The sequence below is a fragment of the Zonotrichia albicollis genome, chromosome 14, assembly GCF_047830755.1.
Source record: "Zonotrichia albicollis isolate bZonAlb1 chromosome 14, bZonAlb1.hap1, whole genome shotgun sequence".
Lineage (NCBI taxonomy): Eukaryota > Metazoa > Chordata > Aves > Passeriformes > Passerellidae > Zonotrichia > Zonotrichia albicollis.
The window spans coordinates 4989816-5013420 of record NC_133832.1 but is presented as its reverse complement, the minus strand read 5'-3'; the positions used below and the strand labels follow the sequence as shown (position 1 = coordinate 5013420).

The window sequence follows — 23605 nt, the reverse complement described above, 5'->3', positions numbered from 1 at the left end:
TGATCTAGCAGCTGTGTTTCCTCCAGATTAAAACATATTCCACTCTCGGCCATGCCTCGACCTGTTCTGCCACTGGAATGCTGGAACTCACAGAAATCTGTAATTAATATATGATAACTAAATCTAACTAAATTTAACTCAATTTAATCAAATTTCTTGAGACGAGCAGCCCAGACAGCCATGTCCCATGAACAGCTGGTGACAGAAATTTGTGTTTTTCAAAAGGAGAAGCAAACCTAATTAGTCCTTTCTGATGGAGGACTTCACAAATTGCACAATTTCCAAATGCTCTTTAGTCATTAACCCTAATTACTGGATCTAAGTACACAAAATTTACATTTGCAACTGCGAGAGCAGGAAATCTCAGTATTTAAATAAATATATAGATGTGCCAATTTTACCAGCTCTTCTTCTCCCCACTGCAAGCTGCATGTTCTGAAAGGCACAAAGTCCCAAAGGCTTGATGTGTGTGACATGATGGTTTGTACTGCCAGGCAGGTGTGAGCTGCAGAGCTTGCCTTCAGTAATGAACCATCTTCCTTTAGTTTATTAAGAGCAGGTTAGAGGTGAAGTGAGCATGGTGTGGAAGTGCCTGCATGCAGGGGCAGCTTTGGAGAGGCTCCTTCATCTCTCAGATAAGAGAGTTAGCCAGGAAAAAAGGTTAAAGGCAAGGCATGCAGTATGAGTTTGATTACCCAAAGGAGCAGCACCCCAAGGGTGGATGTGTCGCAGACATCTTTTATGAAAAATCCTTTCCTTAGGATTTTTCCTCCTGAGAAGCTGAGAGGCCTCAGGAACAAAATGTAAACAATGGTTATCTGCTGCTGTGGAATGCAACAGGTGCATCTGTGATTGGTCTCATGTTGTTGTTTGTAATTAATGGCCAATCATAGTCAGAGAGCCAAAGAGCCGAGCCACAAACTTTTGTTATCATTCTTGGCTATTCTATTCTTAGCTTAGCTAGCCTTCTGAGGAAACCTTTTCTTCTATTCTTTTAGTATAGTTTTAATGTAATATATATAATAAAAAAATAAATCAAGCCTTCTGAAACATGGAGTCAGATCCTCGTATCTTCCCTCATCCAAGAACCCCTGTGAATGCGGTCACAGGTGGATGTGCTGCCCCCCAAGGGTGGATGTGCTGCTCCCCAAGGATGGTGTGCTGCTCCCCAAGGGTGCTGGGCTGCTTTCAGCCAGGCTGATGTGGGAGGAGTGATGCAGAGCCAGGGCTGGGATCCTGCAGGGAGCCCCAGAAGCAGCTCAGGGTGCCCCAGTGAGCCATCAGGGTGTTTGTCTGGGAGCTCATCTCCATTCCCAGGCTTCCAGGTGGCACTGGCACGCTGGATATTGGCCCCAGGGTTCTGGACAAGGTCTTTATTTTCAGCTTACTGGTGATGTGTGGTTCACAATGTTTCCTGGGAATTTATGATATCCTGGGAAGAGCTGGTGAGTCAGGAGGCAGGCAGTCATTAATTCCCAGTAATGCCTCAGACTGAGTTCATTACTGTTATCAGAAGATGAAATGATGTGAAAAGTAGATTTATTTATTTTTCTGAGGCTGATGCAGTTTGCTTTTGGAAGACACTGTGCTCTGGGGAAAAGCAGTGCCAGTGCCTTGGCAAGAGAGGAGCCTGAATCCTCTCGCAGCAGTTTGTTCAACACATAAATGTTTGCTGTGTGTTTGAAACAAGAGGTTGTATCAAGGTCACTCCACTGAGACTCAGCTTTGCAATCCCTGTGAAAGGAGAGCTCTTGCTCTTGCTGTCCTCAGAGACCTTTTTTTCCTCCCCTCCTCACGGAAAGGGCAGGGCTCAGAGCTCTGGCAGGAGGAATAAAAGGTTTGCAGAATGGGCACTCCTGCAAAGTGTCCTGCTGTAAAGAAGTGCTCTAAAGAAGCTGAATTTGTTCCAGAGTATCCCTCTTTCTCCAGGCTCCCTCCAGGCCCAGCCCTGGCTCTGTTGTGCTGCCAGGAGGGAACTCTGTGGCTGCAGAGGTGATCCAGGTCTGTTCTTCCAGCACCAGCCCCTCAGGGCGCCAAGGAGGAAATGGAGAACTAATCCATTTGAAAATCTTTCAGCAGCTTACATTAACATTAATCTGGCAGCTGCCATAAAACCTTCAGGAGCTGTCCTCACTGAGTGCTTCCCTCCTCCTTTTTAACCTCACAGGGAGGGTGCAGGGACAGTGACAGCAGGGCTGTGTCCCACTGCCCTCCCAACCCAAGCAGGACTGGGTTTAATTCCTCTGCTCCCTGTGCTGCCCTGCTGGGCTCAGGAATTCTTGGGTTGAATTTCATCCCATTCCATCAACTAATACAGGCAGAGTATATCATGGTCACCCTACATTTCCTGATCAGTGCTCTGTGCATGCCACAAGCAGCCCGGGATGGACTGAGCTTGGGCTAGCAGTGCTGTTGTTCTTATGCTGACAGGGGCCCTGAATAAATTCGGACTCTGAAGGAGACACAAAAGCACCCATCCAGGCTGCAGGCTGAGCAAATAAAGAAACTGATTGCTGGAGAGTTTTATGAGGATAATAAACAACATGATAATAAATGGCCATGAATATTTCATGGCGGGTGTAATGCTGATATGATGTGCCATAGAGGAGTGATGGGGTTTTTCAACATTGGGATGCAAATGGGGAATGTGTTCTATATTTTGCAGGTTTCTCCCCAGACACGCTGTGTTTTCTGAAAATCAGATTGACTGGGAGCGTTTGATATGAGAAACAACTTGAGGGCTCTGGTTAGAGTCAAAGAAAAGCACAGGGAACTATCAGAGGATTGTCGGTGCTGGAGATGAAAAAATCCCACGCAGATCAAGCAGCCCCTAAACATCAGGGAAGGAAGGTGGGAGTTACCAAAGGCAAATCACGCTCTGTGCCATCCCTGGAGCTGGGAGCTGAGCTCCCCACCCAGAACCAGCAGCCCCTCTGTGCTGGGGACACACAGCCCCTGGGAGAGGGGATCAGAGTGAAGGGCCAAGTCCTCACTCACTGCTGGGGACAGGGGTTTGAGCTTGCCAGGGGCAAAGAATCCAATTTCTGGAGGGGACAGAGGTTTGAGCATGCCAGGGGCAGACAGTGAAAGGATCTCCTTTCTGGATGGGACAGGGATTTTTGAGCTCCCCCCAAATTTGCAGACAGGGTTTTTTTCATAGAACCCTTTGTTCAAAGGCATGGGCAGATACCTGGAGTGATGCCTCCACCAGAACAGTTCCTCTGCAGGGACACTCAGCCAAAGTCACTGGGCAGGACCCAGTGGGTCAGTCCTACCTCCTCCTCTTTTAATTAATTCTATCAGCCCCACACTTTGCCCAGCCAGAGGAAACTGGCTTTAGTGGGGTTTGTTTCCTGCTCTCTGCTGGCAGGTGTTCCTGCCTGAGCAGGCCCAGGGCACGGAGCTGGCTCTCTGAACATCTGTGTTCATCACACACAGGAACACACTCAGGGGAGTGCAGGCAAGTGCTGGCAGCTGCCAAGGCCAAGTACCAGCCTGTGCTGGATAAGACAGCAATGGCAGCACTGAGAGCCCCCTGCTTTCCTCCTGCATCTCCCTCAGCCTTCACTGACACACTCTGGCCTGCTGCTCTTCACAGGCACCTTTCATACTCATCCTGCCTCCTCCTTGTTTAATGAATTCTGTCAGGTCCCCAGCCATCTATTAAAATGCACTGCTTGTTACATATTCACAAGTTTGGATGGTGCAGGGACAATTTCTAACAAGCCACCTGCCTCCTGTCCTGCTTGGCACAGGTGGCAAAGCCAGGGTGTGAAAGGAGAGGTGGGACTAGAGAGAAGCAGCCTTTGCAGGTGCCTGGATGGGCACAGGAACAGGTATGGAGCTGGAAAGACAGCCTGCAGGCTTGGATCCATCAGCCATGGGACAAACCTGGCTGTTTTCACCCCTTGCTGCAGCTCTCTGCCTCTGTTTCCCCATTTCCAAGGCAGAGTGAGGAGCACACCCATCCTCCTGTGTGTGAAACATTGCTGAGGAGCACCTGCACCTCAAAACAGTGAGAGCCAACACATTTCCATCTTACTGCCACTTCCAAAGCTGCTCTGTCACCCAGCATGGGCTGGGAACCATCCCTCCTGTCACCTGTGTCCTTGTGGGGACATCAGTACAGACACCCCACCCCACCACAGGGGGCTATTATATATTATATAATATGGGGCTGTTCTCCCATCTGCTTCACAAGTTCCCAGTGAACCCAGAGTGTTTCCTTTGGTTTCTCACTTGGTTCCTCCTCGAGGTCCTGCTGATCTGGTGACACCGGTGGCACCTACCCTGGTTCCTTGGTCCCACCATGGTTGCTCTATGTTTTTATCCTCCATGCTGCACTGGGATGACCCAGGGCCTTGTTACTTCCAATTTTTTCAAGGGTTTGCCCCAATTTCCTGATCCTGCAACCAAAATCAGTCCCAACCACCTTGGTTAGGACTCAGCACCCACACACAGATGTGGAAGCTGCTGTGCAGAGCCCTGTTTTCACCAACACATCCATGAATAGGCCACAGCCCCCAGATATGTTTGGCCAGCTGGTGTCTCAGTGGAGGTGGGCCCATCAAATGGAAAGTGTCTTTTCAAAAAGTCAAAAAAAAGGAAAAAAAGGGAAAAAAATAGAAAATAGAAAAAAAAATGCCCTTGTTTTAAAGCCTGCACCTGAGTGATGCTGTGAGCTAACTTTTCCCAAAATAGGTGTTGTCAGTTGATGAAAACTCTTCCATAAAGATGTTAAGCTCACTTTCTGGATCAGAAGTATTTCTTCTTGGAGAGTGCTGATGAGATTGTGCCTTGATCAGCCAAAGTGGGGCTGATTTGAATGTGCTTTACTACAAAGCAGTCATTACATTTCTCCTTAGGATCCAAACAAACATTCCCTCCATATTTCAGCTGTGCTGAACTGGCTTTGCAAGGAGCCCTGCAGGCATTTGCTCAGGAGCTGGTGAAATTACCCTGCCTAATGGCCTCCAGAAGCTGAGCTAGCCAAGCATGAACGGTGCCACGGAGATCCCAGGAGCTCTGTGAAGCAAATGGCACATTGGCTTCTGTGGCAGCCTCAAGGTAGCAGCTCAAGCATAAAGTAGGGATGGAAAAGGACTTAATATGCTCACACACACACCTTGTTGTTTTGTTTTGGGCTCTTTCTGTCCATTAATTTGACATGCTTCTCCTGGAAAGTGTGTGGATGGGAGAAGCAGTGTTTGCCCACGTGTTCCCTCAGCTCTGCTGACACCTCGGGCAGGAGGGCTGGGGCTGCCTTCAGCAATGCCATCCTGAGCTGATGGGGTCTCTGGGGTCGAGGTGTTAGAAAGTCTCTTTTTCCCAGCCCTGAGACTGAAGAAGACAGGATTCCTTGGCTCTCCTTCTCAAATATTTATTATTGTTATTATTATTATTTCTTATTTATAAAATTGTTTCTGGCCTGCTGAGGTCTGTCCAGCAGGTCAGACAGAGGCACACTGACCACCTTGGGGCAGTGTTAACTTTTTATACTAAGAACGACATGTACATTATTTACAATAACTTCCCAATACCCATCACCTATGTTAGACAGTTTGTCTCTACCTTAAACCAATCCAGAAGTGCCACCATCACAGCAGAAGATGGAGGACAACAAGAAGGAGAAAGCACAGGACATGCCCAGTTTCCTCCATCTTGCCTCCTGAACTCCCATTCTAAAACCCCACAATTCTACATTTGCACCCTGTGGTAAATTCACTATCATTCTATTCAAACATTTGTGGCTTGCAACTCTTCACACAAAGTTGGTAATTGTTTCCATGGGCTAAAATCAAAGGCTCAGGTGTTTGTGACTCCATGCCAAGGTCTCTGAGCCCCCTGCCAGGCTCTGGAGTCCTCCAGGGCAGCCAGAGGAGTGTCCTGGGTTCTGACACTGAGTGACCAAGGGCAATGCACGGCACCAGCAGTGTGTGCAAGCATGGGGACCCTCCTGGCACCTCTGCAGCACCCTGCAGAACAGCCTCAGGCTCCTTGCATGCTGCAGGCAGGAGCAGGAACCAGTACTGCAGCAGGAAGGATGAATCCCACTGAACTCTCTGTGAGGGGTTTCCTTCTGGTGCAAACTGGTGGGGTCAATCCCCAGGTATTGCCCATACAGATGCTGTCAGCTGCACTGGCAGGGCCTGGCTGTGCCTCTCCCCCTGCCCTGGGCTAGCTGTGTGCTCAGGTTTGCCCTGCCAAGGTTGAGCTCTGCTGCCATGGAGGGCAGGGATGATGTCAGTGGGTAACGTCAGTGCTCTCGGGGAGGAGGGGGGCATCATTCTCACTGCTGAGAGCTTGTATTTGTCACACTGCCAGTCACCTGAGCAGCTGTGGCACGTGCTGGCACGCACGTGAAGGAGGGAGCGTGATGAAGTGTCATTAGAGCAAGGGCTGGCTGATTGGGAGCTCCATCACCAAACATCTGTATCCATGCTGCACTGCTTTACTCAAATCACCCTGACTTACTGCAGACCTCTGAGATTTACCCTCCATATGTTTACTGTGGCCAGCTGGAAAAGCACACATTTTTTACTTGGCCTGTGTTTGTCACTGACATCTTTTATGAAAAATCCTTTTTTTAAAGATTTTTCCTCCTGAGAAGATGAGAGGCCTCAAGAACAAAATGTAAACAATGGTTATCTGCTGCTGTGGAATGCAACAGGTGCATCTGTGATTGGTCTCATGGGGCTGTTTCTAATCAATGGCCAATCACAGTCAGCTGGCTTGGACTCTCTGTCCAAGCCACAAACCTTTGTTATAATTCTTTCTTTTTCTATTCTTAGCTAGCCTTCTGATTAAATCCTTTCTTCTATTCTTTTAGTATAGTTTTAATGTAATATCATAAAACAGTAAATCAGCCTTCTGAAACATGGAGTCAGATCCTCATCTCTTCCCTCATCCTCAGACCCCTGTGAACACTGTCATGTCTTGAGCACTAATGAAGTTCTTCCCTTCTAAAAGCATTTTAAGATAAAATTATTACCAGGCAAGGAAGCCTCCTTTCCACTTCCCCTGGACGCTTCCTCTCTCTCTCATCCCATTTCTCCTGCTTTCCTTGCAGTTTATGAGCTGGTAAATCACATTCCAGCCCCTGCTTTGCTCTGCACCTAGGCAGTGGTGTGATCCTGTGGAATAAATGCGTGTGATGAGAATGCCTTTAGCAAAGCACACCCTGTGTCCCCCCAGCCTTGAGCCCACCCAGCTGATGGGTTTATTATTTATCCTGGTGAGCTCTCCTCCGAGCTGAGACCCTGCCTTCATGCATGTCCCTGAATTACGGCACCAGAGCTGTGAAAGGATTTGAGTTTCAGCGCTGACTGATATGAATAGGTCTGCCTGCAGCTAAAAATAGAAAGCACAGGGCAGGCTTCCAGGCAGAGCTGTAGTAAATCCTAATGCAAGGTGGCTCGGCAGCAGTTCCTGTGGCAAAGCTTCCTCCCAGGAAAGCTGTGGCTTGGGCCCAAACCAATATTAGGTGACATAGTTTCCTTATGGGAAGCAGCTTGTGAGCTGCAGAGACCAGTAGTGAGTTTCAAAGCTTTCTTTTCCCTAGAGCAGGGGTGCCCAGCTCTGCAAGAACGACTCCTTGGCTCTGTGCCTCAGTTTCCCTTCTGCAGGGGACTCTGGGTGCTGCAGGAAATGCATTTTAGCTGCAGGAGGTGCATTTGGGCTGCAGTTTTCTCGCTCTCTCTCTCACATTTGCAGCAGGGCAGATGTGCAGGGCATCCCTGTGAGCCTGCTCTGCTCCACCACCACCCCTTGTGCTCCTATTCCTCCTCCTGCACTGAGGTGTTGGCTCATCCCCTGCTCTCCAGGCCAGCAGGAAGATGCACTCCCTCAGCCCCGAGTGCTGCTCCATGGCCTTGCTGGCAATCAAGTGCTCCCTTCCCCGCAGGACCGTGGCTTTTGGAACTCTGCACATCTCCCTCATCACGGGGAGTTATTTCTCTGTTCATTAGGGCTCATCTGCTGTGACAATCTGCTCCCCCAGAGTCCTGGTGCCATCAGTCATGGCAATGGCTCATCACAGCGGCGCTGGCTCAGCGAGTGGCTCATTGTCCCCGTGCTGGAGCATATGGTCCCCTGCCTCACTGCTGCCCCACACACGGCCCTCTGCACGAGGAGCAGCTGTGCAGAGGCTCCGTGGGGCTCCCGAGGGCCAGCCAAGTGTGACATGCACGAGGAAGAGCGCTCAGCGCTGGGCAGAGCAGGGCTGGCTCTCAGGGCAGAAATGCCCCTGGGCTGGAGCAGCAGCAGGACAGGGCTCAGGGAGGGTTCAGCTGTGTTTGTAGGGGATGGAAGGGCTGCCATCCTTTCATGCTGGGCAGAACACTGCTCCTGCAGCCACTCTTGGTGCAGGGATGGCTGCTCTGCAGGCACTGGCAGGGGGAAGAGCTCTTGGGGCTGTTGCACTGACCACAGAGTGACCCACAGGGCTGGGACCTGCACCTGCAAAGTGCTGAGCTGTTCCAGGGGTGAGAAATCCATGCTGGAGAGGGAAAGTGTGGGATGGGGCTGTGCGAGGCTCTTTGGGATCCTGGATCCTCCCCTGAGGAATAGCATGAGGGGCTTTGGGAGCAGGTACCCATCCCTGGAGACCTGGGTGGATCAAATCCTGGATTTCCAGGGCCATCCCTGGTGTTGGGATGGGGAGTGGGGCTGTGGGAAGCAGGAACATCCCCTCCCATCTCCATGGATACCTCTGGATGCAGGAACAACCTTTCCCATCCCCATTGATCCTTTTGGATACAGGAATATCCCCTGCCATTCTCATAGATACCTCTGGATGAAAGAACATCCCCTCCCATCCCAATGGATGCTTCTGGATGCAGGAACATCCCCTCCCATCCCCATGGATACCTCTGAAAGCAGGAACATCCCCTCCCATCCCTCTGGAGCTCCCCAAACAGTCCCATCCCCCTGGATAAAACATTCCAGGGCAGCTTCAGGATGAGCCAGGCTGGGAGCTGTCCCATTCCTGCAGAATTCATGGAGAGGCCTGGAGACATTTTCTGTGTCCCACCATTTATTCACCATCTCTAAAAGCGCCCAGGACAATGCGGGGACACTGGGATGGTGCCACAGGGGGATGTGGGAATGTGAGAGTGACATTATGGATGCTGCAGGACCTGACTCAAGAATTTCCATCAGGAATTCGGGCTGGGTCAGAGCTTGGCTCATCCCCTACAATCGACCCGATGAGTGGGTCCCCTCATCCCAAACCCATCCCATAGTTCCTGGAAGAGGGAGGTAAATGCTCCAGCCCCGTTTCCCAGTAAAAACCGAACCAAACCAACAAACAAACAAACAACTCCAAAAACCCCCAAAACCAAAAATCAACACCAGGAATAAATCCTGAGGGCAAAATCCCTCCCAGCTCTCCCATCCCTGTGGATGGGGAATGGGCGTTTTCCGGGAATGCCCGCAGGGCACGGGGATGACCTGGCCGGGCCGTGCCACTCTCCGGAGTGTCCCCAGCTCCTCCCGCAGCTGCCCATGGCCATTGTCACCCTCCCGTGCCCACCAGCGGCGGTGCCATCAGCGCAATTAACACTCAGAGGCTAATTACTCTCTGGATTCTGCCTGCCGGTCCCTGACCAGCCCTGCCCCTCTGCTTTCCATGCAAATGAACTCGTTATGGTGCCCTCATTAGCCAGGCAAAATTCCAGGGAAATCGGGCACGGGAAATCCCAAAGCACCCAAAGCATGGGGTTGGCACATCCCCAGTTCTGAATGCACCGCCTGGATTTGGGGGAATTCCTGGGAATGTCCGAGAGTTTCGCTTGGCCAAAATCGGCTCAGGGAGTGAGGGGGACACCGGTGACATTGGTGCCACCACAGCCGAGCGGGACATTGGACAAAGGGGACAACGCCCGGCTGCGGGGGGAGGGAATCACCCTCGGAGGGGATGGGATCCAGCTGGATCCCGTTATCCCGAGTGGATTCCCCAGCTGGATCCCGTTATCCCGAGTGGAATCCCCAGCTGGATCCCGTTATCCCGGCAGGGAAATCCCCCGGGATGCTCCCATAAAAAGCTCCCGCGCAGCCCCTTTGCCATGCGCTGCCTTTCCTGGGGTCAGGATGGGGTTCGGGAGCCGCTTTGGGGTCGCTCTGCTCTGCTGGGTGTTGGCTCTGGCCGCATCCTCCGATCCCTGGGGTTTTCCCTGGCGGAGCTCCGGGATGTGGCGGCTGCGGGGTGACTCCCCCCGCTCGCAGGCGTGGGCTCGGGTGGATCTGTCGCAGCTGCAGGCGCTGTCCCCGCGGCCCGCGGTGGCCGTGCGCTGCCAGGAGGGACAGCTGGCGGTCACCGTGCGCAGGGACCTCTTTGGCACCGGGCGCCCGGTGCGGGCTGCGGAGCTGAGCCTGGGCACGGCCTCCTGCCCACCCCTGTCCCCGAGCCCTGCCCAGGCCTTTGTCACCTTCGTGGCCGCGCTGCACGAGTGTGGCAGCACCCTGCAGGTGAGTGGTACCAGGGTCAGGTGAGGATGTCAGCCTCAGGATGTGCCCTGGTGCAGGTGTTGGCGGGTTTGGGGTGAGGAGTGCCTGGACAAGCAATGGATTTTGGAGTGTGGTTATCCTGGATGAGGTGCACGCTCAGTCGTGGGTTTGGGATTGGATGCAGGAATTGATGGGATAATGGTCCTGAGGTGCTGTGCCCAAATCCCTCCTTCATGCCGGTGCCTTGTTGGGCTGCCAGCACAAGGCTCCGTGGTGTCCTGTAGGATTGGGGAAGTGGCCTCTGTCCTGGCACAGTCCCTGCTGGTGCCAAGTTCATTTTCCTGATTTTCCCCCTCTCCCCAATCCTCCTTCCAGGTGACCCCGGACTCCCTGATCTACAGAACCACCCTGTTCTACAAACCCACCCGTTCTGGCAACCCCCTTATCGTGAGGGCCACCCCTGCCGAGGTCCCCATTGAGTGTCACTACCCCAGGTGAGTGCTGGCGGCTGTCCCCGCCCTGCCACGGCCCCGAGGCGCCGGTGCCAGCCCAGGCAATTCCCATCGCTTCCCTTTAGGAGGAGCAACGTGAGCAGCGGTGCCGTGCAGCCCACCTGGGCCCCGTTCCGCTCCACGGTGGCGGCGGAGGAGCGGCTCCGGTTCTCCCTGCGCATCATGGACGGTGGGTGCAGCCTTGGTGGCCTCGTGTCCCTCAGCTCCCCCTTCCCTGGTGGCTCCTGGGGACACCCTGGGAGCCCCAATGGAGCCAAATCCATCACACACTCCTCAAAGAGGTTCCATACTCCCCAAAGTGACCCCGTTCCTTGGGCTCTGCATTCCAGACGACTGGAGCGGGGAGAGGCTCTCCAATGGCTTCCAGCTTGGGGACAGCCTCCGTTTGCAGGCCGATGTCACCTCGGAGGGCCATGTGCCCCTGCGGCTCTTCGTGGATCGCTGCGTGGCCACCGCCAGCCCCGAGCGGAGCTCGAACCCCCGCTACGCCTTCATCGACCTGGGCGGGTAAGGCGGGCTCGGGGCTGCCCGGGGATCCCGGGTGGTTCCTCGGGAGCATCCCGGTGATTCCCTGCCCTCCTCCAGGTGCCTGCTGGACAGCAGGGCAGAGGACACCGCCTCAGCCTTCGTGTCCCCGCGGCCGCGGCCGGAGTCGCTGCGGTTCCTGCTGGATGCCTTTAAATTCGCCGGAGACGCCGGGAATTTGGTGAGGGGCTGTTGCCATCCCGCCTCATTTCTCAGTTTATCCATGGGGGGGAAAAAAAGCCCTAAAATCTCCAAGATTATATTGAATTGTAGGGGATGAGCCAAGCTTGATTAACTTGAATTTTCCTTGACTTCCCCTCCAGCTCTACATCAGCTGCCACCTGCGGGTGTCCCCGGCGGGCGAAGCCCCGAATGCCCGGAATAAAGCCTGTTCCTTCAGCAGAGCCAGCGGGCTGTGAGTGTCCCTGCCGCGGGGAGGGGACCGTGCCCACCCGGGCAGGGCTCACGGGTGCCTCTGTTCCAGGTGGGCACCTCTGGAGGGCACGGCGGCCATCTGCAGCTGCTGTGACACCGGCAGCTGTCCCTCTCCCGGAGCAGATTCCCGTGAATTCCGCGCTCCGGCAGCACGGATGGGCAGGCGCATGAGGAGGGATGGCTCCGGACAGAGAGGTGTGTCCCCAAGGTGTCTCCTCGGGGTTTGGGCACAGTTTAAGGGCAATCCCGGCTCCTCTCCAGTGTCTCTTTAGGGAAGGGATTTTTAAAGAAAAGAGGGGAAAATTGGGGAAAAATTCCCTGTGGGTGGGGAGGTCCTGGCACCGTTGTTCATTCCTGGAAATGTCCCAGGCCATGCTGCAGCCATCAGGGAATAGTGGGAAGTGTCCTTGCATAGGAGGTGTCACTGCCAATGGTGCTGGATGAGGCCCTATCCATCCCAAACCACTCCATGATTTTATCCCAACTGTGTCCTTGCATTTAAAACCCCTGGAATTCTGCTGTTCTGGTGTCCATCTTTCTGTAATTCCCAAATTCCAGCTCAAAGCATTTTCTCTCCTGGGTACTCATTCTCATCTCTTCCCAGGTGGGCTCTTAGGGCCGACTGAGGCCGATGTCTCCGTGGGACCCCTCCTGATCCTGGAGCCTGCTCAGGGATTAATGAGCCCCTCTGGAAGTCCAGGAGCAGCTGGGAACACCCCCCAAGGTAGGGGGTCACTGTGGAGTCTTTGTGGGGCTGTGTCTCTAGTCCTTACCCAAGGGTTGCTCCCACTGTGAATTCTCAGGGATTTCACAAAGGGATTTTCTGGACCAATCCCCCAGAGCTGCCCTATGGGATCCTTCCCAAAGATTGGCTGAAGGCTGGGAAGCCAATGAATGAGTGCTGAGAGGGTTTTGTCCCTTCCAGGTGCTGCTGGTGGAATTCCTGTGCTGATCCAGGGGCTCCTGCTGGCAGCAGCCACTCTGCTGAGCCTGACTGCCCTGGGAATGCTCCTGTGGATGTGCCGGAAAAGGCTCTGCCCTCTGGGAATGTCCCAGTGATCCCAATAAAGAGAACAAGCATTTGCCACCTCCTGGTGTTCTGTGTGGGGTGGGAGGGGCCCTAGGTGGCTTTAGGTGGGAATCCACCCCTAGATGGGAAAGGGGTGGGATTGGGGATGTGGAGCTGCTTCTGCCTGGAAGGGATTCCCAAACCTCCAAGCACTTGGGTTTGGGAGGTACTGGTGGGTTTTCCAAAGGCTGTGGCCATAGAAAAGAATCCTAAGAAAGGTGTGGCTTCTGTTTTAGAGGTTTATTGGTGTTCTGGGGTTCTAAATAATTCCCTGAGTTTGGAATTCCTGTTTTCCCTTCTTTATCCAGTGGGATGCAGGAATGATGCTCCAAGATCCCTTGAAGGATGCAAGGGCAGCTGGAATTCTGGGATTTTGGTTGGTTGTAGTGCTGAGTTTGTCTTCTTGGCATGGAAAACTTGGAGTAACCTCAGGGATGGGAAAGGGCTGGAGGTGCTTCTGTTTTGCAGGGGCTGGATGAGAATGAATCCCCATGGGATTGCATTCCTGGGCCATGGTTGGAGCTGGGAAGGTCCCAAACCTGCAGATCCCATTCCAGGGCAGGTGCTGTGGGTTCTGGGGATGTGTAGGGGGAGGAAAGGACAGGCTTACTTGGGATGGGTGCCCTCCACACCTCTGTGCTCCTCTTCCCCTGGTTTTTGTCTCCAGAGAGCTGCTGGGACCATCCTGGACTGTTGCTGCCAGTGCAGTGACAAACCTGCTTGGGTAAGCACAAAATCCTCCTGTCATGGTCCAGCCTTTGAGGCTGTCTCTGCTCCATGCAGGTGGAAGGCAGGACTGAGATTTGCACACCTAAATGTGCTGGTTAGAGCTCCATAAACTAACCACCAGCTCAGACCCACCTGAGTGATCTCTGGCTCTTCTCCTGTGACAAAACTGCCACAGTCAGTAGAGAAGCAGATTCAATTACTGGCATGGAATAAGATCTTCTCCAAGGCTTTTTGAGGATTGAGCGTCCAAAAATTGGCATAATTGGAGTAAAGATAGAGGAACAGTTAAACTGCATGAGAGGGAAACTGAAAAATGGTAAAGAAAAGGGAATAATATGCAAGATGTTGTAAATGTGTTTGGAAGCAGCGTGTCATTGTAAGGAATACAAAGAAAAGGAAATGGGAATGTTACAAGATGAGTTTGAACAAAGGAAGTGACAAAAAGAGCTGTTATCTCTGTGAATAGAACAATTGCAGAAACAACTGGAGTGGGGGGAAGAAAAAAGAGGAGAGGACAAATTAGAATTTATGATCTGATATATTAGGTTCCATGGAGATCCATTAGTTAACTGCATACCCAGAAGATTGGGATGGAGATATATGGAACGGACCCTGACTGGGAATTTAGGGATGAGAGTAGTGAAGAGGGTGAATTGTAGTTTAAGGTGGTCCCTCTTATTAAAATTGAGGTGTCCCTTGGGCCTCAAGGGGGTAACCAAAGAAATACCACCAGAACCATTCTGTGGGACCTTCTTCAACTGGATAATTTGCAAGAAAAATATGGCCAGAAGGCTGGCAAGAGTGGAATTGGGTATTTGTGGTGCCTCTTTGATTAGGGAAGATCATGTGAAGCATGATCTTCATTAGGGGAAACCCAAGGTGAAGCAGAGGTGGCTTTTGGGGATGAGGGGTGTTGTTTAACAAGGGAAGCAGATTCTAACAATAAATCACATTCCATTTAACTGTGCAAGGAAAAAAGTTGTTTACAGAAAGGGTGACAAAGTTCTGGAATGGCTGCCCAGGGAGGTGGTGGAGTCCCCATCCCAGGGTGTGTTTAACCAAGCCTGGATGTGGCACTGGGTGCCAGGGTCTAGATTGAGGTGTTTGGGATGGGTTGGGTTTAATGATTTTTAAGGTCTCTTCCAACCTGGTCATTCTGTGAATAGATCCTTGGGAATGAGACCAACAACTGCTATCCCTGTATATTCATTGAGCAACTTTTAACCCTATCAGCTCCCACAGACCCCCAGGCCTTGGAGGTGGAACTCCTACTCTTTTAAAGCTCCCATTATGAAAAGAGACCGACCAAAAGATAACAGTGGAGTTAAAGACCACATTAATGTTGGGTGGATGCACCTGAGCCACTCACTAGAAAGGATAACCAGTTTGGAGTCTCCCCACCAAGACTTGTCCTGTTTCCCCTTTCAGGACCCACACTGGGTTATACCAAAATCCCAAGACCCAGCTCTAGTTTATCCCTCAATAATCCTGGTGCATGGAGTGAAAACCCCCAGGTCCTTTATTTGTACAAATGAGTGTGGTAATGGTTGTAGTTGTGGTTAAGCCTGAGTGCACTGCAATGACAATCACTAAAAGGCAAGCTGTAATTGTACAAATTTAGGAGTCCCACCCATTCATGTGGATTTGGCAGAGGGAAATGTAAGCACAGTATGTAAAGGACAATCCCCCAAAAATGAAGTGGAAATTTACTTATTTAGTTTTCAATGTGGCTCCTTTGAAAAGGGGTATAGATCTAAGCAGGCTGGTAGCTGTTCAATGAGTGTTACATAAGAGGAACACACAGGAGGAGACATAGTATCAGACATAATTTATCTGTTTATCTTGGAGGTATAATTTAAATTAAACTTGGATTGTTTATATCAACACAGCAAAAATCACCTTAACCCCCAGAATCTATCCTACTACCTCTTGGACCTGTTGCAATCTTCACAGATTCCTGAAATTGAGCCCAATGGTATTAAAAAGCCAGGCCAGCAACAAGTGATCCTTAATCCCTGATGGAGCCCCAGGCCTGTGGAACTGTCACTGCAGGTTAATGTCTCTGCACTTAAACCTACCTGCTTATCATTCCTAAATACCTCTGCCCAGGGCTGCTCACAGGGCTGCACAGTGAGCCCTCACCTCTCAAAACGAGCCAGGAGAGCTGTGACTGGCATCCCAGGAACAGGATTAGGAGTATTAAATAAACAGCACAGATGCTGGAGTTCTGGCAAATAAATTAAGCCTGGCAGCAAGTGATTTGTGTGAGAAAGAACACCAGTTAAAATCTTCTTTTTTGGCATTAGGAACTGGTCAATGTCTCCTGGCTGCTTTGTTGTCTAAATAGCAAGGAATTATTGGAAAGGACCCCCACCTAATTGTGAATGCACTTGGCATTACCCAGAATAATATTCCCATAGCTCTCAGCTGTGTCCAAGCTCAGATGCAGGTGCAATCCATTCCAGCAAAAAGGGAAGGTGATGAGGGCACCTTACCAACTGAGGTTCAAAGGTAATTTGGTTAAATTTCAACTCACTGAGTATTGAAAAAGTACTTATTTTAATTCAAAAAGCATTTCCTATCTTGGTGGTATCTACTGAATTTCACTTGTGACCAACCAGAAGTAGGGCCACGGCTTTTATCTTAACTCTATGCCGTGTTTAATGGCTGGAATTGATTATTTTAGAGGTGTTTTCCAGCCTAAATTATTCTATAGACTCAATCATTGCATTGGGATTGAATCAGCATGGAATTGTACTGTTAGAGCCTGGAGTATGGGCCCAGCAAAACGGGAACAAATGGCAAACTGTCACTGCTGCCACGTGTGCTGTGCAGAAACAACAAGGATTTATTTGTGAGTGTAATACTCTAAAGACCCAAGACATTTGTCTTGACACTGAACAAAATGTTTGTCATTTTGAAATACATCCCAGAGAGACCTCTGAGACTGTACTTGGCTGTGCTGGGAATGGCTGTGTTTGCATGAGAGCCCTTTGTGATTCTCTATAAATAGAGAATATTCACAGTCCCTCAATACCTGCATCTGTAATTTTATTAAAGTTATGGGATGCAGCTTTAACTATTCAGCCACAACCCACCATATCACAGCAAGAGTGAAGAAAGGGGGAAAACATCTCTGGTGAGAAGATCTGCTCAGGTGGTCACCAACAGCCACCAGAGCTGTGAATTAGATGTTCCACCTAATTGTAGTCTTGTTAATCATTATAGTTTTGTGTTCATTGTTATTCTTCTGTTTATATGTCCCATTACAGCTTATATCAAAGTATAATAGCTATGAGTGGATGTGTGGGTATTAAGGGATCAGCAAATCTGACATATTGTCTCATTTCCCAGCCTATTACCCACTCAGTAAATTAACTTCCAGCTCAGCTCTGCCTCAGTGATCCCTGACTCTTCTGCTGCAGCACAGGGGGTGACATTCATTGAGTGCAAGTTGCACTGTGGGGTTTTCAGTCATCTTTTCTCCTGTTCTGCTCCATTTCCCCCCTCTTGCTGAGAATCTCCATCCTCTGCTGGTTCATCTCACTTTCCAGCCTGCCCTGAGTGGGATGGGGTGGGTTTGTGTGCAGTGGCTTTGGGGTCAGTGTTAGCTCACACTGAGCTGAGAGGGGACACAGACATGCCCAGCACTGAACCAGGGCAGGAATTGGCATTTCACTTTTTCTACCTCATTCCTTCTAGGTCAGGAATGGGGGAACAGCAGGGATGGGCTGTGAGGTGTAGAGCCACCCCCAGATGTGCTGGAGGTAGGATGCCGTGGTTGTTGCTGTTTGCAGTTGGGTTAGGGCATGAGCTGGCAGTGCAGAGCACCAAAGAGAACCCAGACCCACCTGGGTGGCCAGACTGGGTGTGCTTAATGTGTTTGTATCCAAATTTCTACAAGCTCTTTACAGAAGAACAACCCCGATCCCATAAAAGTAATGAACTTTTAAGTCCCTCACTCCTTCTGGTGTCATTGAAGACTTCTGCCTGTGTTGCAAGTTCAAAGAAAAGCTGCCATTCTGGGGCTTAACAGTGGCATCTAAGGGACAGTTATGAAGCATTTAGGGACAAACCCAAGGTTTAAACAGCTGCAAGGGGCTGGGAGCTGAGTGCTGCTGCCTGTGTGTGCAGATCAGCATTGGCTTAGACAGTGGCCTGGCTTGTTTGCCTCCCTGATGATACCAGCTGACTTCTTGGTCCACTGCATCATCTGGAGAAAAGCAGCTGAACAAATGGAGATGTACAGGTGATCTGCAGTTCAGGGATTTGTTTTTTCTCTTGTGGGCTTTGGCATTTGTTTTGTTTTGCTTTTCACTGCTGAGCTCTGAGGGGACTTGGATATTTGACTTTCCCCAGCCTGCTGGCCTTGGCAGGGAGGTTTTAACTTCTCAGCACTGAGTAAGGTAACTGTGAGAGGGTGAGTGCTTCAGCCAGCTCGAGGAGCTGGTTTATTCCTCAATAGAGCCATTGAGGGGCTGGAAATGGGATGTGATTTGTACTCAGGGCCGGTGCTGGCTTGCTGGGATGAATTCTGTTCAAACCATCACCTGTGAGTGCAGCCTTTGCATCCACTGGGATCCCACTGCTGCTCCCCCATTTTCTTCTCCCTGCCCACACAGGATTAGCCAGCCCAGATATAATCTCTGAACCGCTGAGAAATCCTGTGCCAGCTGGTTTTGAGAGGGGAAAAAAAAAGAAATAAAGGGAAAAAAAAAAAAAAAAAAACAGCTCTTTTCCGATTTACAAAACTTCGAGAGGAAATGGGGAGAATAATTGGGCAATTCCCAGCATCCTCAATGGCAGCTCTCAGGCAATTCCGGGGACTCACAGCACCCTTATCGCTGCAGTTCTGGGAGATTATCCGTCTGCTCAGCTGGCAATTAGAGCTGGGATGGGAAGCTGCCGCTTAGCCCTGGCTTTGTAGGGCTGTTTGCACTCCTGCAAGCCCGGCTCTGGAGGCAGGATTATTGAGAGCTGCCTTTGCTGTGCTGGGAGAGAGCCCTGTGGGCAGGGTGGCTGCCAGGGAATAAAGGCTCTGCTCTGTTTTCTTTCACAGTTTTTCTGTCAAATTGGAAAGTGTAAGCTGCTCCCTGGTCCCCTGTTTCATCCTGTTTTAACTTCTCCCTCAGTCTTTCTGTGCAACTTTGGGGAACTTTGCTTGCTGGTGCCATCTGTGAACACACCAGTGCTGTGTGTTTATGTGCCAGCTTCATTTGTATGGGAAAAATGCTGCAATGACAGAGAAATTTGTCTCTGCCCGGGCCATGGACATAAGAGATGTAAAACTCAATGCCATTCCATCAGAAGCCAACCTATTTCCTGGTTACAATACCTTATAACTGTTTTTCAGCTGATTAGCTTTTGCTGGTATTACTTCTAACACCAATCTCCTATATTTTTACCCCATGTGGTCCTGCTACAATGCATCTTTCACAGCTCTAAGTCTCTAAAATATCTGGTCTTTTGGCAAGGCCATATTTTGAAACTTGTTGAAACTTGTTTCTGGTTCCATGTCTCTCTCAACAAGGTTATCTCTATTCCATGGCCTTCCTAAGCCAGCACACCTTATCTCAGTGTTTGCATACATGTCTTCAAAACGATGTAAACTTTCTATCAGATTTGAAAAATCCCTTACAAATCCATTTCTCACAGGCTGGGGCAGTGCCCACTGTGGCTGTGCTGGCCACAGGAGTGCTTGGCACTGTGGTGGTGCTCACAGGGGTCCCAGGATGAAGGAAGAGATGAGAATCTTGGCACCATGTTTCAGAAGGCTGATTTATTATTTTATGATATATATTATATTAAAGCTATACTAAAATAATAGAAGAAAGGATTTCATCAGACGGCTAGCAAGGAAAGGAAAGGAAAGATAATAAAATCTTGTGACTGACCAGAGTCTGAGCCAGCTGACTGTGACTGGCCATTAATTAGAAACAACCACATGAGACCAATCACAGATGCACTTGTTGCATTCCACAGCAGCAAATGTAAACAAAATCATTGTTTCCATTTTGTTCCTGAGGTCTCTCAGCTTCTCAGGAGACAGAACCCTAAGGAAAAGATTTTAAAATGTGTCTGTGCCATGGCACCAGGGATGAGGTGGGTGCCACCAGGTGCCTCTCTCCTGCGGGCTCAGCAGGAACCTCACGCTTTGGAATTAATTTCAGGATTTATTTTTTCCCCCCCTTGCTGATTTATCTCTCGAGTTTTCTAGGCCAGCTGTCCTCCTTTATTATCCTCACGCTACCTATTTATCTCGCCTGTCCCCTCTGCTCCCCGCTTCCCTCCCCTTGCTTTGCCTGGCCCTGGCTCAGCTCCTGCCCGCCAGCAAAAACAAACCAGGCTGGCAGAGCAGCGTGACAGCTCCCGTGGAGCCACAGCATCCCGACAGCCGAGTCAGCACAGTCCCCTCTGCTGTCCCCCGGTGTGGCACAAAGGTGCCCCAGCCCCTTGGACAGCGCTGCCCTGCCAGGGCTGGAGGAGGTGGCATCCCCCAGGTGTGTGCTGGGCTCAGGACAGCTCTGTCCCCATCCCCTGCTGCCGCCCACCCTCCTCTGAGACCCCCGGGAAGAGCTGGCCCCAGCAGAGACTGCAGAGCATCCTCCCTGAATGTCCCTGGTTGTGGGCACTGCACCTCTGCATGGGGTTGGGGTGGGGACACAGCAACCTGCTTGCTCCAAATGGTAATTATATAAATTCTACTATAAATATATTATAAATTATATTTTAAATATATATAAAATATATAAAATTTATTGTATATGTATATAAATATATATAATATCTATATAATATATAGATTATACTAATCTTTATAATATAGATATAATATATTGTATCTGTATAATATATAGACAGGCTGGGGTGGGGACAGACCAACCTGCTTGCTCCAAATGTAATAATATAAATTCTATTATAAATATATTATAAGTTATTAAAAATATACATACATACTATATATAATATATAGGATATATATAAACACATAAAAATATATATAAATATATAATATAAATATATATTTATAGTATATATAAATATTATATTATATATAAATATATATCTATTATATATAAAAATATATATTATATGTATATAATATATATGTATCTTTTTATATAAAAATCGATTTATAGATTTTTATATAAAAATATAGATTTATAGATGGGCTGGGGTGGAGACAGAGCAACCTGCTTGCTCCAAATGTTAATAATTATAATGTAAATTATATAATAAATAGATTATAAATTATATTTTGAATAAATATATATTTATTAAAATATTATATATTTATATATAATATATATAATATATATAAAGTATATTATAAATGATGATATAAATATAAAGCCAGTAATGATAACATTCTGCAGTTATGTCTTCTTTTCTGGGCATTGTCTCTTCAGAGAGGCGGCTGGCATGGAGGAGATGGAAGTCCTGGCCAAGAGTGGCTGTGGATACAGTGCTGAGCCCAGGGGCTGATATATGGATAGCCAACAGCAACAACAAAAAAAACCCCAGCCAAACAAACAGAAAACCCTCCCCCCCCCAAAAAAAAACCACCCCAAAACAAAGGAAAAAAACGCAAATCTAAAAGCCAAACCAACCAAAAAAAACCACCCAAAAAGCCCAACAACAGAAACCCAAACCCAGCCAAAAATAATAATAAAAATTAAAAACAAACAAAAACCAACCAAGCAAAAATGCAAAAAAAACCACCCCCAAACCAGCAAAAATTCAGTCTCTTGTAGCTGCAGGTCAGCCTTTGCAGCACCCTGCTTTAACTTAGCCCTTGCTTCCCCTTCTGCTGCCCCCACCTCTGTGCCCAGCCATGAGCAAACCAGATGGAGCCTTCAGGCAGAGGAGGACAATGGGAGTAGGTGTAGGAAACCCTGCACCAAAATACCCTGTGTATAATTTACTCCCTCCTATCCCACATGCCAGCTCTATCCCACAGCAGAGCTCTCCTCTGAAATCAGGCACGCTGAGCAGAAATAGCCTGATGCTTCGGAGATGTGCCTCCAGAGCCTGCAGAGAAGCTAACCCTTCATTGCCCACAGCCGCAGGACACAGATGTGCCTTTTCCAGATCATGGTGTGCCTGTTTGAGAGCTTCTGGGGAGCTCCAGGCTGGCATGTGTGCTGTGTGCCAGGGCAGCAGCACACACAGGTGAAGGGAAGGGCCGGAGGGCTGCTCTGGGTGAGATGTTTCACACAGCTGAGCTACAAGGGCTGTGCAAAGCCAGATGTGCAGAACATCACCCAGCCCTCTGGCAAGGGGAGCAGGGAGGAAATTGAGATTGAGCTGCATTTTCCCAGTCACACTGACTCCTTCTCCATCATTCTGGCACTGTCAAACCATGTCATGATCCTCCCTGACAGGATTTTGGGGTAAAGGCAAGGAAAAGCAAGGAGTCAAATATCTTTGAACTCCTGGAAGCAACAGGAAGGTGGCAGAGCCTTTGCTCAGCTTAGCAGGCAGCGATGTTCCAATGGAGAGCTTTGTGAGCCGCATGTGGGGTGTTCAGGGTGCCCACAAAGGGCTGTGGGCAGTGTCCCACCTGCCTGGAGACTTAGAGAGGGACGGGAGGCTTAATCAGCATAAATCCCCCAAAATCAACAAAACCTGTTTGGCAAAGGCCCTGCCTGGTGGTTTGGAAGTGTGGATGCCTGCCTTGGATGGGCATGGAGGGCATGGGAACTCCTGCCGCATTTGGAGATATGAATTGTCCATCAGGAAAAGGAAAAGTCCAGGCCAAACAGATCTGGAGGGGAAGGCAGCCTTGTTCTGCTGTGCTTGAACCTGCTGGGCTGGTGGAAGTAAACAGGGTAACTGTGCTCCTGCTTCCCAAAATAGAAGTAAATTTGGGATCTGGAGGGAGAGATAAAGAGAGATGGAGAGGCATTTCTGACAAGGAATAACCTTAAGCTGAAGGAGGGTAGATTTAGATCAGATATTGGGAATAAATTCTTCTCTGTAAAGGTGAGGAGACCTTGGCACAGGTCACCCAAAAAAGCTGTGGCTGCCCCTGGATCCCTGGAAGTGTCCAAGGCCAGGTTGGATGGGGTTTGGAGCAACCTGGGACAGTGGAAAGTGTCCCTGCCATGGCAGGGTAGTTTGATCAAATGATCTTTAAGGTTCCTTCCACCCCAAACCATTCTGTGATTCTCTAAATCCATAGGTTACGCTGTGCAATTGCAGTGAACCATTCCAGTGGGCAAATTATTCCCTGTTCTTGTGGGACCTGATCTTATCTGGGATGTCACACAGAAGAGACAAAAGCTCAGGAGAATAAAGTGAATGGAAAGTGTCTCATGCAATGCAGAAAGCAGGACCTGCATCTTTTTGTTGATGGAAGAAGGTGCCTCCATCCCCGTCTCCAGCTCTAATTCCATCTCCAGAAAACAGGCTGAGTGCACCAATGAAGACATCAATTTTCAGGACCCTTGCACACGATGGCCTGGTAAAATTGCTATTTTTAAGCCAGCCAAATTTTGGAGAGAGGGATAGCGAATTTTATATTAGGCTGTGGGTGCCTGCACTGTTTGATGCTGTTGTGCTGGGCTCAGGGCTGAAAGGGGCTGGTAACCTCCAGAAGGATTAGAGGCAACATGGAAAGGAAAACCCTGAATTTGGATTAAAGATGTTTAAAAGTCTCTTGTATCAGCAAGCTCTTTTCTCAGGGAGAGATTAGGAGTGCAGCTTCTCTCGACAGCTCTGTTAATCTGGTCTCCATGGAAACAGGATGATGTTAGTGGTGACACACTCCCCTAAATGGCTTCTCAGCACCACTGTTAAGGGGGAGACTGGCTTTGGTTTGCCACCCAGATCTGGTTGGTTTGTCCCCTGTCACTCCCTACAGCTGCTGGGGGATTTTTTTGCTGCT

The 23605-nt window shown here is 49.6% G+C and overlaps 1 protein-coding gene across 1 annotated transcript; it reads left to right on the top strand.

Moving 5' to 3' along the window:
* Positions 1-10018: 10018 nt before the first annotated feature.
* Positions 10019-12984, top strand: LOC102068978 (zona pellucida sperm-binding protein 3-like). Its single transcript, XM_074551545.1, has 9 exons — positions 10019-10467; positions 10822-10940; positions 11024-11127; positions 11288-11465; positions 11544-11664; positions 11807-11898; positions 11968-12113; positions 12523-12642; positions 12844-12984. The coding sequence occupies exons 1-9, from the start codon at positions 10090-10092 to the stop codon at positions 12975-12977; spliced, it is 1392 nt and encodes a 463-aa protein (XP_074407646.1). The 5' UTR covers positions 10019-10089; the 3' UTR covers positions 12978-12984.
* The last annotated feature ends 10621 nt before the right edge of the window (positions 12985-23605 follow it).

What these genes read in the sequence shown, in the direction of transcription:
- LOC102068978 (XM_074551545.1), top strand. Translation starts at nt 10,090, where the DNA reads ATGGGGTTCGGGAGCCGCTTTGGGGTCGCTCTGCTCTGCTGGGTGTTG. An exon ending in AGTGTGGCAGCACCCTGCAG is followed by an intron (nt 10,468 to 10,821) that starts GTGAGTGGTACC and finishes TCCTCCTTCCAG; the next exon opens with GTGACCCCGGACTCCCTGAT. An exon ending in CTCCCTGCGCATCATGGACG is followed by an intron (nt 11,128 to 11,287) that starts GTGGGTGCAGCC and finishes TCTGCATTCCAG; the next exon opens with ACGACTGGAGCGGGGAGAGG.